General features: G+C 46.5%; 1 protein-coding gene across 3 annotated transcripts in view; it reads left to right on the plus strand.

Annotated features, from left to right (window-relative positions):
- The window catches only part of LOC106606602 (septin-9), a 153,203-nt gene that overhangs the window by 50,854 nt on the left and 83,410 nt on the right, over positions 1-18,939 (plus strand). Inside the window, exon 1 of one of the 3 annotated variants that reach the window (XM_014202918.3) lies at positions 11,312-11,462. The exons of the other annotated variants lie outside the window; for them this stretch is intronic. Coding sequence (XP_014058393.1) covers positions 11,408-11,462 — 55 coding nt within the window. The 5' untranslated portion in view covers positions 11,312-11,407. Of the gene's footprint in view, positions 1-11,311; positions 11,463-18,939 lie in introns of those variants that run through there. 3 annotated transcript variants of the gene reach the window in all.

Consider the following 18,939-nt stretch of genomic DNA (forward strand, 5'->3'; position numbering starts at 1 on the left):
ACTGACTGTCTATAGCATTATAACATTAACACCAACTGGCTGTCTATAACATTAACACCAAATGACTGTCTATAACATGATAACATTAACACCAACTGTCTGTCTATAACATTATAACATTAACACCAAATGACTGTCTATAACATTATAACATTAACACCAACTGACTGTCTATAACATTATAACATTAACACCAACTGTCTGTCTATAACATCATAACATTAACACCAACTGACTGTCTATAACATTAACACCAACTGTCTGTCTATAACATTATAACATTAACACCAACTGTCTGTCTATAACATTATAACATTAACACCAACTGGCTGTCTATAACATTATAACATTAACACTTACTGACTGTCTATAACATTATAACATTAACACCAACTGACTGTCTATAACATTAACACCAACTGACTGTCTATAACATGATAACATTAACACCAACTGACTGTCTATAACATTAACACCAACTGTCTGTCTATAACATTATAACATTAACACCAACTGACTGTCTATAACATTAACACCAACTGTCTGTCTATAACATTATAACATTAACACCAACTGTCTGTCTATAACATTATAACATTAACACCAACTGACTGTCTATAACATTAACACCAACTGACTGTCTATAACATTAACACCAACTGTCTGTCTATAACATTATAACATTAACACCAACTGACTGTCTATAACATTAACACCAACTGACTGTCTATAACATTATAACATTAACACCAACTGACTGTCTATAACATTAACACCAACTGACTGTCTATAACATTGTAACATTAACACCAACTGTCTGTCAATAACATTAACACCAACTGACTGTCTATACCATTATAACATTAACACCAACTGACTGTCTATAACATTATAACATTAACACCAACTGACTGTCTATAACATTAACACTACCTGACTGTCTATAACATTATAACATTAACACCAACTGACTGTCTATAACATTAACACCAACTGTATGTCTATAACATTATAATATTAACACCAACTGACTGTCTATAACATTAACACCAACTGTCTGTCTATAACATTATAACATTAACACCAACTGACTGTCTATAACATTATAACATTAACACCAACTGGCTGTCTATAACATTAACACCAAATGACTGTCTATAACATGATAACATTAACACCAACTGTCTGTCTATAACATTATAACATTAACACCAAATGACTGTCTATAACATTATAACATTAACACCAACTGACTGTCTATAACATTAACACCAACTGTCTGTCTATAACATTATAACATTAACACCAACTGTCTGTCTATAACATTATAACATTAACACTAACTGGCTGTCTATAACATTATAACATGAACACCAACCGACTGTCTATAACATTATAACATTAACACCAACTGACTGTCTATAACATTAACACCAACTGGCTGTCTATAACATTAACACCAACTGACTGTCTATAACATTATAACATTAACACCAACTGACTGTCTATACCATTAACACCAACTGACTGTCTATAACATTATAACATTAACACCAACTGACTGTCTGTAACATTAACACCAACTGACTGTCTATAACATTAACACCAACTGACTGTCTATAACATTAACACCAACCGACTGTCTATAACATTATAACATTAACACCAACTGACTGTCTATAACATTAACACCAACTGTCTGTCTATAACATTATAACATTAACACCAACTGTCTGTCTATAACATTATAACATTAACACCAACTGACTGTCTATAACATTAACACCAACTGACTGTCTATAACATTATAACATTAACACCAACTGACTGTCTATAACATTATAACATTAACACCAACTGTCTGTCTATAACATTATAACATTAACACCAACTGACTCTCTATAACATTAACACCAACTGACTGTCTATAACATTAACACCAACTGTCTGTCTATAACATTATAACATTAACACCAACTGACTGTCTATAACATTAACACCAACTGACTGTCTATAACATTATAACATTAACATCAACTGACTGTCGATAACATTATAACATTAACACCAACTGACTGTCTATAACATTAACACCAACTGACTGTCTATAACATTATAACATTAACACCAACTGACTGTCTATAACATTAACACCAACTGACTGTCTATAACATTATAACATTAACACCAGGTCAGTGGGTTAGAGGGAGGGTTGGGGTGGTCAGGTCAGTGGGTTAGAGGGAGGGTTGGGGTGGTCAGGTCAGTGGGTTAGAGGGAGTGTTGGGGTGGGATGGTCAGGTCAGTGGGTTAGAGGGAGGGTTGGGGTGGTCAGGTCAGTGGGTTAGAGGGAGGGTTGGGGTGGGATGGTCAGGTCAGTGGGTTAGAGGGAGGGTTGGGGTGGGATGGTCGGGTCAGTGGGTTAGAGGGAGGGTTGGGGTGGTCAGGTCAGTGGGTTAGAGGGAGGGTTGGGATGGTCAGGTCAGTGGGTTAGAGAGAGGGTTGGGGTGGTCAGGTCAGTGGGTTAGAGGGAGGGTTGGGGTGGTCAGGTCAGTGGGTTAGAGGGAGGGTTGGGATGGTCAGGTCAGTGGGTTAGAGGGAGGGTTGGGGTGGTCAGGTCAGTGGGTTAGAGGGAGGGTTGGGATGGTCAGGTCAGTGGGTTAGAGGGAGGGTTGGGGTGGTCAGGTCAGTGGGTTAGAGGGAGGGTTGGGATGGTCAGGTCAGAGGGTTAGAGGGAGGGTTGGGGTGGTCAGGTCAGAGGGTTAGAGGGAGGGTTGGGGTGGTCAGATCAGGTCAGAGGGTTAGAGGGAGGGTTGGGGTGGTCAGATCAGGTCAGTAGGTTAGAGGGAGGGTTGGGGTGGTCAGATCAGTGGGTTAGAGGGAGGGTTGGGATGGTCAGGTCAGTGGGTTAGAGGGAGGGTTGGGATGGTCAGGTCAGTGGGTTAGAAGGAGGGTTGGGGTGGGATGGTCAGGTCAGTGGGTTAGAGGGAGGGTTGGGGTGGTCAGGTCAGTGGGTTAGAGGGAGGGTTGGGATGGTCAGGTCAGTGGGTTAGAGGGAGGGTTGGGATGGTCAGGTCAGTGGGTTAGAAGGAGGGTTGGGGTGGGATGGTCAGGTCAGTGGGTTAGAGGGAGGGTTGGGGTGGTCAGGTCAGTGGGTTAGAGGGAGGGTTGGGATGGTCAGGTCAGTAGGTTAGAGGGAGGGTTGGGGTGGTCAGGTCAGTGGGTTAGAGGGAGGGTTGGGATGGTCAGGTCAGTGGGTTAGAGGGAGGGTTGGGATGGTCAGGTCAGTAGGTTAGAGGGAGGGTTGGGGTGGTCAGGTCAGTGGGTTAGAGGGAGGGTTGGGGTGGTCAGGTCAGTGGGTTAGAGGGAGGGTTGGGGTGGTCAGGTCAGTGGGTTAGAGGGAGGGTTGGGATGGTCAGGTCAGTGGGTTAGAGGGAGGGTTGGGGTGGTCAGATCAGAGGGTTAGAGGGAGGGTTGGGATGGTCAGGTCAGTGGGTTAGAGGGAGGGTTGGGATGGTCAGGTCAGTGGGTTAGAGGGAGGGTTGGGGTGGTCAGGTCAGTGGGTTAGAGGGAGGGTTGGGGTGGTCAGGTCAGTGGGTTAGAGGGAGGGTTGGGATGGTCAGGTCAGTGGGTTAGAGGGAGGGTTGGGATGGTCAGGTCAGTGGGTTAGAGGGAGGGTTGGGATGGTCAGGTCAGTGGGTTAGAGGGAGGGTTGGGGTGGGATGGTCAGGTCAGTGGGTTAGAGGGAGGGTTGGGGTGGTCAGGTCAGTGGGTTAGAGGGAGGGTTGGGATGGTCAGGTCAGTGGGTTAGAGGGAGGGTTGGGGTGGTCAGGTCAGTGGGTTAGAGGGAGGGTTGCGGTGGTCATGTCAGTGGGTTAGAGGGAGGGTTGGGGTGGGATGGTCAGGTCAGTGGGTTAGAGGGAGGGTTGGGGTGGGATGGTCAGGTCAGTGGGTTAGAGGGAGGGTTGGGATGGTCAGGTCAGTGGGTTAGAGGGAGTGTTGGGGTGGGATGGTCAGGTCAGTGGGTTAGAGGGAGGGTTGGGGTGGGATGGTCAGGTCAGTGGGTTAGAGGGAGGGTTGGGGTGGTCAGGTCAGTGGGTTAGAGGGAGGGTTGGGGTGGTCAGGTCAGGTCAGTGGGTTAGAGGGAGGGTTGGGGTGGGATGGTCAGGTCAGTGGGTTAGAGGGAGGGTTGGGGTGGTCAGGTCAGTGGGTTAGAGGGAGGGTTGGGATGGTCAGGTCAGTGGGTTAGAGGGAGGATTGGGATGGTCAGGTCAGTGGGTTAGAGGGAGGGTTGGGGTGGTCAGGTCAGTGGGTTAGAGGAAGGGTTGGGATGGTCAGGTCAGTGGGTTAGAGGGAGGGTTGGGGTGGGATGGTCAGGTCAGTGGGTTAGAGGGAGGGTTGGGATGGTCAGGTCAGTGGGTTAGAGGGAGGGTTGGGGTGGGATGGTCAGTGGGTTAGAGGAAGGGTTGGGATGGTCAGGTCAGTGGGTTAGAGGGAGGGTTGGGGTGGTCAGGTCAGTGGGTTAGAGGGAGGGTTGGGGTGGTCAGATCAGAGGGTTAGAGGGAGGGTTGGGATGGTCAGGTCAGTGGGTTAGAGGGAGGGTTGGGATGGTCAGGTCAGTGGGTTAGAGGGAGGGTTGGGGTGGTCAGATCAGAGGGTTAGAGGGAGGGTTGGGATGGTCAGGTCAGTGGGTTAGAGGGAGGGTTGGGATGGTCAGGTCAGTGGGTTAGAGGGAGGGTTGGGGTGGTCAGATCAGAGGGTTAGAGGGAGGGTTGGGATGGTCAGGTCAGTGGGTTAGAGGGAGGGTTGGGGTGGTCAGGTCAGTGGGTTAGAGGGAGGGTTGGGATGGTCAGGTCAGTGGGTTAGAGGGAGGGTTGGGGTGGGATGGTCAGGTCAGTGGGTTAGAGGGAGGGTTGGGATGGTCAGGTCAGTGGGTTAGAGGGAGGGTTGGGGTGGTCAGGTCAGTAGGTTAGAGGGAGGGTTGGGGTGGGATGGTCAGGTCAGTGGGTTAGAGGGAGGGTTGGGGTGGTCAGGTCAGTGGGTTAGAGGGAGGGTTGGGATGGTCAGGTCAGTGGGTTAGAGGGAGGGTTGGGGTGGGATGGTCAGGTCAGTGGGTTAGAGGGAGGGTTGGGATGGTCAGGTCAGTGGGTTAGAGGGAGGGTTGGGGTGGTCAGGTCATGGTCAGTACCCACTGGTACAGAGAGCTTAATAGACCTCAGCTGTGTCTGTGCTGGCCCTTAATGACTTGAGGGACCAGCGCCAGACTTTACAGTGTTTTCTGTCGCACTCCTGTGTGACATAGTTGGTAGTGTATGGTGCTTGCAAGGCCAAGGGTTGTGGGTTTGATTCCCGTGGGGGGCCACCCATATAAAAAATATATGCATGACTGTAAGAGGATAAAAGTGTCTGCAAAATGGTGTATGGTACTGTCATGACCTGCACAGGACACATAACCACACCAAATTATTTCTCCTTTAAATCCCATATGGGATTGTATATGTGTGGTTATGTTTGGCAGCACAACAACCATGATAGATATGTGATCCATATCATCCTGTTAGTAAAGACAGCCCTCTCTGTCAGCTGCTGCCTGCATGGGATGGGGACAGTGGGTATGATCCAGCCCCATGGTGGGCTTGGAGCATGTGTTAGGAGTTGTGGTGTGTGTATGTGTGTGTGTGTGTGTGTGCGCCAGGGAATGTGAGACATGTGGCAGAAGAGTAGGTGTGGAGGAGGGTGTGTCACAGCCAGAAGGTCTGCAGAGGGATTCTCCACATGTTTCCATGGCTATCTAGTTACACATCTCACTATTGGGCCACAACTTCTGTCACTGTTGGTGCAACAGCCCTTGTTTTATAGCTACAACACTGACATCTGGTGGATGAAGTGTCTCATTACCGATAGAGCTCTGTGTGTGTGTGTGTGTGTGTGTGTGTGTGTGTGTGTGTGTGTGTATATATATGTGTGTGTGTGTATATGTGTGTATCTCTGCAGGAGGAATGCTGCTGTTGTAACTTTGAGCCAGTTTGAGCCATTAACTACAGTGTTTATTGGTGTTGACAGGTTTCCACTGAGAACACAACACACTCAGAGATGATAGGCTATACTCCTATTCTGAAATACAGCTTAGTCTCACTGCTGGACAAGATTGTGCTTGTTAAATTCAACTCCATCTCTTTTCACTGGAAACAGGTTGTCAATATAGAAAGAAGAGGTTTTTGAATACTGAGGTCGTACTCACTCAGGATGTTACTAATCCAGAACAATGCATGCAACAGGAAGTAACTGACATATTCATTAGGATAGGATGAACTTTAATGGGGGAAATTGTCTCACGGTACTGCTGTATAGAAAATAGACACTGGTCATGACATACCCAACATAATACGTACATTGCACCCCTGTCATAAACATCGTACACTTCTCATATAGCCACATACATAATACATATTGCACATTCTGTCATTAGCGTACTAAGGTACATTTTTGCAGTATGTGTTATATTATAATTAGGTTTATTGAAATGTAAAAAAAAATAAAAAATTGCCTGACTGTAAAGTTTTAGCGGTACCTTCTATCTTCCTATCATCTATAGTAATTGATCATTCTTTCTTTGACTCTTTGCCACAAGAAACACACACACACTAACACACTCCCGCTCTGACAGAGAGGATGTACCCTCACACATACAGACACACACACACACACACACACACACACACACACACACACACACACACACACACACACACACACACACACACACACACACACACAGAGAGAGAGAGAGAGCAAGTTCACATGGTCCTTAAATCGTTACCCAAGTTATTTACTGATGTCTGTCCCTAGACATATCTGAAGATCTCTTCCACTGACCATAGTGGTGCTGGAACAGGCTCGACCATAGTGGTGCTGGAACAGGCTCGACCATAGTGGTGCTGGAACAGGCTCGACCATAGTGGTGCTGGAACAGGCTCGACCATAGTGGTGCTGGAACAGGCTCGACCATAGTGGTGCTGGAACAGGCTCGACCATATTGGTGCTGGAACAGGCTCGACCATAGTGGTGCTGGAACAGGCTCGACCATAGTGGTGCTGGAACAGGCTCGACCATATTGGTGCTGGAACAGGCTCGACCATAGTGGTGCTGGAACAGGCTCGACCATAGTGGTGCTGGAACAGGCTCGACCATAGTGGTGCTGGAACAGGCTCGACCATAGTGGTGCTGGAACAGGCTCGACCATAGTGGTGCTGAACAGGCTCGACCATAGTGGTGCTGAACAGGCTCGACCACAGTGGTGCTGGAACAGGCTCGACCACAGTGGTGCTGGAACAGGCTCGACCACAGTGGTGCTGAACAGGCTCGACCACAATGGTGCTGGACAGGCTCGACCACAGTGGTGCTGGAACAGGCTCGACCACAGTGGTGCTGGAACAGGCTCGACCACAGTGGTGCTGGAACAGGCTCGACCATAGTGGTGCTGGAACAGGCTCGACCATAGTGGTGCTGAACATGCTCAACCATAGTGGTGCTGGAACAGGCTCGACCATAGTGGTGCTGGAACAGGCTCGACCATAGTGGTGCTGAACATACTCGACCATAGTGGTGCTGGAAAAGGCTCGACCATAGTGGTGCTAAACAGGCTCAAACCATAGTGGTGCTGAACATGCTCGACCATAGTGGTGCTGGAACAGGCTCGACCATAGTGGTGCTGAACAGGCTCGACCATAGTGGTGCTGAACAGGCTCGACCATAGTGGTGCTGGAACAGGCTCAACCAAAGTGGTGCTGGATCAGGCTTGACCATATTTGTCCTGGTCAGTTTGGCCCGTACACTCTATCAGAAAGTATTCACACCCCTTGACTTTTTACACATTTTGTTGTTACATATATAAATATTAATAAAAAATGAAAGCTGAAATGTCTTGAGTCAATAAGTATTCAACCCCTTTGTTATGGCAAGCCTAAATAAGTTCAGGATTACAAATGTACTTAACAAGTCACATAATAAGTTGCATGGACTCACTCTGTGTTCCATAATAGTGTTTAATATGATTTTTGAATGACTACCTCATCTCTGTAACCCACACATACAATTACAATTATCTGTAAGGTCCCTCAGTTGAGCAGTGAATTTCAAACACAGATTCAACCATAAAGACCTGGGAGGTTTTCCAATGCATCGCAAAGAAGGGCACCTATTGGTAGATGGGTGAATATCCCTTTGAGCATGGTGAAGTTATTAATTACACTTTGAATAGTGTATCAATACACTCAGTCACTACAAAGATATGGGCGTCCTCAGTTGCTGGAGAAGAAGGAAACCGCTCAGGGATTTCATCATGAGGCAAATGGTGACTTTAAAATAGTTTTAGAGTTTAATGGCTGTGATAAGAGAAAACTGAGGATGCATCAACAACATTGCCGTTACTCCACAATACTAACCTAAATGAAAGAGTGAAAAGAAAGAAGCCTGTATAGAATAAAAATATTCCAAAATATACATGCTGTTTGCAACAAGGCACTAAAAGTAACACTGCAAAAAATGTTTTATGTTTGGTGCAAATCCAATACAACACATTACTGAGTACCACTCTCCATATTGCATGCATAGTGGTTGCTGCATCATGTTATGGGTATGATACGGGGAGTTTTTCAGGATAAAAAAATAAATGTAATAGAACTAAGCACAGGCAAAATCCTAGAGGAAAACTTGGTTCAGTCTGCTTTGCACCAGACACTGGGAGATTAATTTACCTTTCAGCAGGACAATAACCTAAAACACAAGGCCCAGTGTCTACACTGGAGTTGCTTACCAAGACAGGGAGTGGCCGAGTTGCACGTTTGACTTAAATCTGCTTGAAAATATATGGCAAAACCTGAAAACGGTTGTCTAGCAATGATCAACAACAAATTTGACAGAGTTTGAAGAATTTTATAAAGAATAATGGACAAATGTTGCACAATCCAGGTGTGGAATAAGTGATAATGCCGGAGAAGCCGGTGTTTGGTTGGATGTATTGGGTCTGCAAACCGTACCAATATCTCCTCCAAACTCTGGCTTCTAGGGCATTATCACTTTTATACAACAGGTTAGCAACATATTCAAATAATGATTGACATATTTTCATTAAAATTGTTATTTTGATGAATGTATTCATACTATTTCATCGTTCCACAGGATATAGTCCCGAAACAAATCTTGGGTTGCTACCCAAACCGGTTGGTCGTTCGTTCTATTGGTTTGGTTACCAGGGACGCGACCCAGTCATTCAGTCTTTTTGTTCTGTATTTATGGACACGACCCAGTCGTTCGTTCTAAATGTTCCATTGCCATTCTGGCTGCAACATTCTTTTACCTTGCTTGCTAGCTACCGAACTATGGCTAACTTACAGTCACGTCAAAAAGTGCAAATAATAACAACAGTAGCTGCATTTGTTTAAGCTGTTTTCTAGTGACATGTATTTGGATACATCCATAACAATGAGCTAATGAGGCACGATTTCACCTGGCATAGAAAATGTGCTCTCTCGTTAGGACACTGTTGTTTAGAGGAGCTAGCCAACAACACAGCTAACACAATCACTTCAAACTGAAGCTGGAGAGACTACAAACTAGCTGCACTTAGTTTCGTTTTACCTTTTTTCAACTGACATTTCTTTGTATATATCCATAAAAATGATGCCAGCTGATTCATGATTTCGTTTGGCTGAGGACGATGCCTGTCTCTCTCTCTCGTCCCGACTCCCGACCCCTACATGTTCATTACTATGGGACAGTTGGAGTTCGAATTTGAATATTGAAACAATGTTGCAAATGTCGGAGAAACAGACAGTAAAGTTTATACAAATCTCCGCTGTTGAAAAGTAAACTAGATGCTTTTTATAGTGGAGATCAAATGCATAACTTCCCTGCCTGGGCTGGTGAGACAGTGGATTGCGCAGTCAGATGGAACAGAGTAAATAGGCATTTTAATGTCATAGATTTTGCCGGTGGTACTTGTGGAATAGACACCGGCTGGAATGCGCTTTTAACCAATCAGCATTCAGGATTAGACCCACCCGTTGTATAAAAGCTCTCAGAGATTTACCCAGAAAGACTCACAGCTGTAATTGCTTCCAAATGTGATTTCAACATGTATTGACTCAGGGGGTTGAATACTTACAGTATTTAATCAAGATATATTAGTGTTTTATTTTTAACACGTTTTTTACAAATGTTGGAATTTTCTTCCACTTTGACATTACGGAGCATTTTGTTTAGATTGTTGACAAAAATGACAATTACATCCATTTTAATCCTACTTTGTAACATGACAAAATGTGAAAAATTTGAGGGGTGTGAATACTTTCTGAAGGCACTGTATATTTCCATCAACTGTTTTTATTTTCCTCACAGCATTGCATACAGAGAATCTGTATTGCTTCAAAGTTGTGTTCCTTGCTTCAAAGTTATGTATATTTACAGTTAGTGTATACTTGTGGAAGATAAAACAGGTGAGTCTACCCATGGGTGTGTGCACACGTGTGAGTGATCGTCTTTGATCGTGGGTGTGTGCACACGTGTGAGTGATCGTCTTTGCTCGTGGGTGTGTGCACACGTGTGAGTGATCGTCTTTGCTCATGGGTGTGTGCACACGTGTGAGTGATCGTCTTTGCTCGTAGGTGTGTGCACACGTGTGAGTAATCGTCTTTGCTCATGGGTGTGTGCACACGTGTGAGTGATCGTCTTTGCTCGTGGGTGTGTGCACACGTGTGAGTGATCGTCTTTGCTCATGGGTGTGTGCACACGTGTGAGTGATCGTCTTTGCTCGTGGGTGTGTGCACACGTGTGAGTGATCGTCTTTGCTCGTGGGTGTGTGCACACGTGTGAGTGATCGTCTTTGCTCATGGGTGTGTGCACATGTGACTGGTGAATGTGCATGTCTTCTAATGTGTGTGAGTGTGTGTCTGTATGAAGAGTGGTTGTGATACATCTTCACTAGCAGGAATAACACAGGACTAAATACAGGCAGAGACCACTGGAAGAAAAGCAAGAGAGAGGGAAAGGGAAGGAGTAGGGAGGGAAGGAAGGAAGGAGGGAGGAAGAAAGAAAGAGAGAGCGAGAGAGAACTGGAGAGAGTGAGAGAAAGGGCGTGGGGGGTTGTCATCGCTCTCTCATTCCAAGCTCTGCAGCAACAACAGCAGCTCTGAAAGTGGAAGAGGGAGGAAGAGGACGAGAAGAGAGGGAATAAAAAAAGTTGGTGCTTTAAAAGAGGGAATCTTGGATCAGTGAACTGCTTGCTACCTCTGTCTGCCCGCCCCCCCCCCCCCCCTCCCCCGCATGGGCTCCTAATTTGGGATTAGTTTAAAGCGGGAGACAGCGTCTGGGAGACTTTGCCTTGCTTGGGAATAAGGGATTCAACCACAAAATGTCTGATTCCGCTGTCAATGCTCACTTGGAAGGAATCCTATCAGACTTTGAAGGTTAGTCTTCTCTTCTGGACTCTTCTTCTCCTCTTTTTCTGTCTTTCTGTCTTTTCTTTACTGCTCAGTCCTGCCATGCGGACACATCATATCCAAACTTTGTATTATATATTTTTCTTTGAGAGTTCTATATGTTAAATGTGGGTATTGAAATGGAACATTACATTTGGAATTCTGCCTTTTCAACTTTTCAACTGCTTCTTCAGGTCAACTATTCTCTCTTTCTCTCTCTTTCTGTAGCTGCTGTGAGCTGCGTGTGTGTCAGCCATGGAGGTCATGTGGGCATATGGTGTGTGAGAGAGTGTTCAGTTCAGAGCACAGTGTGCTATTGATTTAGCAGCTCTTTATAAGGCTCTCTTAAGGCACTGGACGACCGGCAGGGAAACTCAGAGAGAGAGAGAGAGAGAGAGAGAGAGAGAGAGAGAGAGAAAGAAACTTGACATTTTACTGCTCTTTATTGAGACATCCTCACTACAAAAACGCTAATCAAATCAAACTATTTGTAGAGCAAATTTCCTACAGGGGATACAGAGTAGTACCTCCAGTGAAACCTCCCTCCACCCCTAGCAAGAGAGAAGGAGAGGGAAAGAGAGAGATCCCTTTAAAAGAAACTCAGCAACTGACCACGGCTGTGAGAGTAACACCTGGCTCTCTTCTCCCTCCCCCATCCCACCACCACCGTCCCCACCTCTCTCTTTCCCTACATCCCTCCCTCCTTTTTAGGGGCTTTCTTCCCCTTTTCATCTCTCTGCCCCTGGCACAGATTTCCTCTGTCATCCCTCTCCTCCATCTCCTTCTCTTCCTCTCTCAGCACCTCGTCCATCCTCTGTACGTCTCCCCAGCCGTGGGCTTTACTGACAGGCTGACACCTCTCCCATGTCCGTGTCTGCCTGCGTACTTCACAAGCACATGCCCGTTAGGCACGCATCCACACTTGTCCAGAGCCGATCCCTGTCAACACCAGGTATCTAGTGGTATGTGCTGTGTGCTCACTGCTCACTCCCTGTAACTGCCTGCTGCAACCAGTGGCATACTGATTTCAGTTTCTGAAGAAAGACTGAACACAAACAATAGTTGAGATGAAGGAAAGGAATACAGGAAGAGGAGAAGAAATTATGAGGAAAGTGAAGAAAAGCTGTCAGATGCTGACTGGAATGCTGCCAAAGTGATTGTATAAGTCTGTGTTAAAAACATTTTTCTTTCGGTTGTTGTCAAAGCTAATGGGCTACTACTGTCTTTCATTTCCAGTAGTGTTGGATGCCTCCTGATTTGGGAATGCTGAATATATGACTGTGTCCCAATGTTTTGTGTCACATCTCAATTATGCAGAACGTGTGTGTGTGTGTGTGTGTGTGTGTGTGTGTGTGCTTCACTCTCCGATGTCTGTGACGTGATAAGCACAAAGGAGAGATAGAAAGAGAGGTGTCACTACTGTATGAGGTTAAATGTGTCACTCTTCCATACGGTCATCCTAACTCAGGGGTCTCCAACCCTGTTCCTGGAAAGCTATCCTCCTGTAGGTTTTCGCTCCAACCCCAGTTGTAACTAAACTGGTTCAGTTTGTCAACCAGCTAATTAGTAGAATCAGATATGCTAGATTAGGGTTGGAGTGAAAACCTAAAGGATGGTAACTATCTGATGCTGGGGTAGTAGGAGACTCAGAGGACAGGGTATTGTGGTAGTAAGAGCCTCAGAGGACAGGGTACTGTGGTAGTAGGAGACTCAGAGGACAGGGTGCTGTGGTAGTAGGAGACTCAGAGGACAGGGTGCTGTGGTAGTAGGAGACTCAGAGGACAGGGTGCTGTGGTAGTAGGAGCCTCAGAGGACAGGGTGCTGTGGTAGTAGGAGCCTCAGAGGACAGGGTAATGTGGTAGTATGAGACTCAGAGGATAGGGTGCTGTGGTAGTAGGAGACTCAGAGGACAGGGTGCTGTGGTAGTAGGAGCCTCAGAGGACAGGGTACTGTGGTAGTAGGAGACTCAGAGGACAGGGTGCTGTGGTAGTAGGAGCCTCAGAGGATAGGGTGCTGTGGTAGTAGGAGACTCAGATGACAGGGTACTGTGGTAGTAGGAGACTCAGAGGACATGGTGCTGTGGTAGTAGGAGACTCAGAGGACAGGGTACTGTGGTAGTAGGAGACTCAGAGGATAGGGTGCTGTGGTAGTAGGAGACTCAGAGGACAGGGTGCTGTGGTAGTAGGAGACTCAGAGGACAGGGTACTGTGGTAGTAGGAGACTCAGAGGATAGGGTGCTGTGGTAGTAGGAGACTCAGAGGACAGGGTGCTGTGGTAGTAGGAGACTCAGAGGACAGGGTGCTGTGGTAGTAGGAGACTCAGAGGACAGGGTACTGTGGTAGTAGGAGACTCAGAGGACAGGGTGCTGTGGTAGTAGGAGCCTCAGAGGACAGGATGCTGTGGTAGTAGGAGACTCAGAGGACAGGGTGCTGTGGTAGTAGGAGACTCAGAGGACAGGGTGCTGTGGTAGTAGGATAGTCAGAGGACAGGGTGCTGTGGTAGTAGGAGACTCAGAGGACAGGGTACTGTGGTAGTAGGAGACTCAGAGGACAGGGTGCTGTGGTAGTAGGAGACTCAGAGGACAGGGTGCTGTGGTAGTAGGATACTCAGAGGACAGGGTGCTGTGGTAGTAGGAGACTCAGAGGACAGGGTGCTCCCACAGCCTGGTGATGACCTCAGACATGACCTCAGCTATGACCTCATCCTGTCACAACCCTGGGTCTACTGACCAGGCCACTGAGGCCTTCAGCTGTTCTCAACTCAAACTAGTGTGTCCTGCTTTGTTTGATAAAAGCGGTCCGTAGTGACTCAGTTGGTAGACCATTGGTGGTGGGTTGGATTCCCACTGTGGCCACCCATACGAAAATGTTTGCATGCATGACTGTAAGTCGCTTTAGATTTAAATGTCTGCTAAGTGGCAGACATTGTGAATTAGAATGTATTCTACTTATTTATTTTATTTATTTCACCTTTATTTAACCAGGTAGGCCAGTTGAGAACAAGCTCTCATTTACAGCTGCGACCTGGCCAAGATAAAGCAAAGCAGTGCGACACAGACAACAACACAGAGTTACACATGGAATAAGCAAACATACAGTAGAAAAGTCTATATACATTGTGTGCAAATGAGGTAGGATAAGAGAGGTAACGCAATAAATAGGCCATGGTGGCGAAGTAATTACAATATAGCAATTAAACACTGGAATGGTAGAATGTGCAGAAGATGAACGTGCAAGTAGAGATACAGGGGTGCAAAGGAGCAAGATAAATAAATACATTATGAGGATGAGGTAGATTGGATGGGCTATTTACAGATGGGCTATGTACAGGTGCAGTGATCTGTGAGCTGCTCTGACAGCTGGTGCTTAAAGCTAGTGAGGGAGATATGAGTCTCCAGCTTTAGTGATTTTGCAGTTCGTTCCAGTCATTGGCAGCAGAGAACTAGAAGGAGAGGTGGCCAAAGGAGGAATTGGCTTTGGGGGTGACCAGTGAGATATACATGCTTGAGCACGTGCTACGGGTGGGTGCTGCTATGGTGACCAGTGAGCTGAGATAAGGCGGGGCTTTACCTAGCAGAGACTTGTAGATGACCTGGAGCCAGTGGGTTTGGCGACGAGTATGAAGCGAGGGCCAGCCAACGTCTGAATATGTGAGTTTGTGCTCTATTGAAGGGGTTCTTAGGTTGATCTTATGCTCTGATGTCCTGTAGTACTGCTGCTGAAGATGGCAGCCACCTCAGGAGAACAGCAATGATTTAGGAATAGTCTTCGTAAACAAACTACAGTTCAACTTTAATGTAGGTCCCACTTTGCCTGGCTACCCATTTACATCACTCCAGCCAAACTGACCTTTCTTCTACACTATGAGTCTGGATTTGCTTCCTTCCACTACAATTTCTAGAATGCGAACACTTTCTGGACGTTCTGATTGGTCCCAGAAACCCGAGTGGTTGGGCCAGAGCCGGCCTACATGATGACGTTATTCACTTTGATACTCTGACTGGTTAGATTTGTTAGAGACGATCCAATCGGTGATGAATTTGATTTGTACATTTTGAAGTCACACAAACGACCTCTAGGCTGCCAGTTTCAGACTGAATGTATGTGGTGATCGATAGAGCAGAGGAATCCATGGAGGGTGAGCGGTCAGGCAAGGTCCCACTGCTCCAGAGCCGTGGAGTGAAGTAGTTCCCATCCACGCACACACACACACACACACACACACACACACACACACACACACACACACACACACACACACACACTCTTTCTATCTTTTACATTCTCTCTCTTTCTTACTGTCTTTTACATTCTGAGGGCGTTTAGGCAGTGAGAGGAAATTCCAGAGAGAGAGAGCAGATTTCTGTGGTGGGTGAAATTGTTTGGGTAGACAGAGGAGGAGTGGATATCCACACACAGCCTGGCCTCTGTAACGGCCGTCGAAAGGAGAAGACCAAGGCGCAGCGTGGTGAGTGCTCATCATTAACTTTTAATAGAACACTTTCAACAAAACGAACGACAGCTAAACAGTTCTGTCAGGAACATGAACTAAACAGAAAGTAACCACCCACAAAACCCAAAGGAAAACAGGCTGCCTAAGTATGGCTCCCAATCAGAGACAACGATATACAGCTGTCCCTGATTGAGAACCATACCCGGCCAAAACAAAGAAATACAAAACATAGAAAAAAGGACATAGAATGCCCACCCTAGTCACACCCTGGCCTAACCAAAATAGAGAATAAAACCCTCTCTATGGCCAGGGCGTGACACTCTCTTCTCTTTACAGAGGAGGAGTGGATGTCCACACACAGCCTGGCCTCTCTTCTCTTTACAGAGGAGGAGTGGATATCCACACACAGCCTGGCATCTCTTCTCTTTACAGAGGAGTGGATATCCACACACAGCCTGGCATCTCTTCTCTTTACAGAGGAGGAGAGGATATCCACACAGCCTGGTCTCTCTTCTCTTTACAGAGGAGGAGTGGATATCCACACAGCTTGGCCTCTCTTCTCTTTACAGAGGAGGAGTGGATATCCACACAGCATGGCCTCTCTTCTTTTTACAGAGGAGGAGTGGATATCCACACAGCCTGATCTCTCTTCTCTTTACAGAGGAGGAGTGGATATCCACACAGCCTGGCCTCTCTTCTCTTTACAGAGAAGGAGTAGATATCCACACAGCCTGGTCTCTCTTCTCTTTACAGAGGAGGAGAGGATATCCACACAGCCTGGTCTCTCTTCTCTTTACAGAGGAGGAGTGGATGTCCACACAGCCTGGCCTCTCTTCTCTTTACAGAGGAGGTGTCACGTCCTGACCAGTAAAAGGGGTTATTTGTTATTGTAGTTTGGTCAGGGCGTGGCAGGGGGTGTTTGTTTTGTGTGTTTCGGTGTTTTTGGTTTATGTTCTATGTTATCTATTTCTATGTGTTTATTTAGTTTTCCTTTTCTATGTTGGGTTTTTGGCAATGACCTCCAATTAGAGGCAGCTGGTTGTCGTTGTCTCTAATAGGAGGCCATATTTAGTTGGGTTTGTTTTCTCTTGTGTTTTGTGGGTGGTTATTTCCTGTATAGTCTGTGCACGTTATGGGACTGTTTCGTCGTTTTGTTATTTTTTGTTTAAGTGTTCACGTTGCTTCAATAAATGAAGAAGATGAGCACTTTACCCGCTGCACCTTGGTCCAATCCTTACGATGCCTATGACAGGAGGAGTAGATATCCACACAGCCTGACCTCTTGTCACGTCCTGACCAGTAAAGGGGTTATTTGTTCTTATAGTTTGTTCAGGATGTGGCAGGGGGTATTTGTTTTATGTGGTTTAGGGTGTGTTTGTGTATGTGTTCATGTAGAGGGGGTATTTGGTTTATATGGTTCGGGGTGGTTGTGTATGTAGAGGGGTATTTGATATATTAGTCCAGGGTTTTGGTTATTGTTCTATGTTAGTTTATTTCTATGTTCAGTCTAGTCGTTTGTATTTCTATGTTTAGCTAATTGGTGTTGGGGCCTTCAGTTGGAGGCAGCTGTCTAGCGTTGCCTCTGATTGAAGGTACTATAAATAGGAATGTGTTTGTCATGGGATGGTGTGGGAGATTGTTTTTCTGTGTGCCTGACGAGACTGTCTAGTTCGTTTGTTTTTGTATACGTTGTATGTGTTTTTCCTTCTTCACTAATAAAAAGATGAGTATACATTTTCCTGCTGCGTTTTGGTCTACACCCTACGACACTCGTGACACCTCTCTTCTCTTTACAGAGGAGGAGTGGATATCCACACAGCCTGGCCTCTCTTCTCTTTACAGAGGAGGAGTGGATATCCACACAGCCTGGCCTCTCTTCTCTTTACAGAGGAGGAGAGGATATCCACACAGCCTGGCCTCTCTTCTCTTTACAGAGGAGGAGAGGATATCCACACAGCCTGGCATCTCTTCTCTTTACAGAGGAGGAGAGGAGCTTCAGTGCCTGCCCTGCTCTCAGCTTTAACCCTCTCCTCACTGCCAATGTAGTAGAAGTTGCCTTTAACCACTGATTCAGGGTTAGATATACTCTTATCTCCATTAAAGGTTCAGGTCAGTATTGGAGGTAAAACAATCTGATCGGCTCCTGACTGGCGGGCAGCTCTGGCGGCTCTTGACTGGCGAGGCTGGGCTGACGCACTAGAAGCCTGATGCGTGGGGCTGGTACCGGACGTGCCAGCCTGGAGACACGCACCTCCATGCTAGTGCGTATAGCGGGAAACACCGGACCGTAGAGGCGCACTGGCGGTCTTGAGCGCAGGGTTGGCATCACCCCTTCAGGCTCGATGCTTACTTCGCCCTGGCACATGCGGGGCGCTGGTACTGTGCCTACCGGCCTGAAAATCCCAGGCCTCACCACAGCCCCAACCCCAAAGCACGGGACCTGTCCAGTCTGTCTCTGCCCTACAAGGGTACGGGGAGCTGGCCTGGGGCTCCAATCTCGCCCCGCCAAACAGCCCTTGTGCCCCCCCCAAAAAAATGATTGGGGCTGCCTCTCGGGTTCCCTTAGCTCCCTTAACTTATCCTCCCAGAATCTTCGCTCCTTCTGCCAAGTCCATCCATCAACGCTGTTCTCCTGTGGCTCCCTCCTCCTCCGCTGCTTGGTCCTTTTGTGGTGGGTAATTCTGTCACAATTGTCGTAGTGGAGAGAAGACCAAGGCGCAGCGGGAATGTGGATACTCATCTTTTTAATCAAAACACGAGAAAAGCATCCACAGGGAAAAAAACAATAAATATTACTCACGACGGCAACAGTGTAGCATGCTAACAAACGCAGTGCTCACAAACAATTACCCACAAACACACAGACAAACACACCCTACTAATATAGGACTCCCAATCAAAGGCAACTCAACACACCTGCCTTCAATTGGGAGTCCCACCCCAATTAACTATACATAGAAAACCAGAGCTAGACAGAACGTAGACACACATACCAAAACACAAAAACCTCTGC

Source organism: Salmo salar, chromosome 03 (assembly GCF_965601325.2).
Source record: "Salmo salar chromosome 03, fSalSal1, whole genome shotgun sequence".
In the NCBI taxonomy this organism is placed as follows: domain Eukaryota; kingdom Metazoa; phylum Chordata; class Actinopteri; order Salmoniformes; family Salmonidae; genus Salmo; species Salmo salar.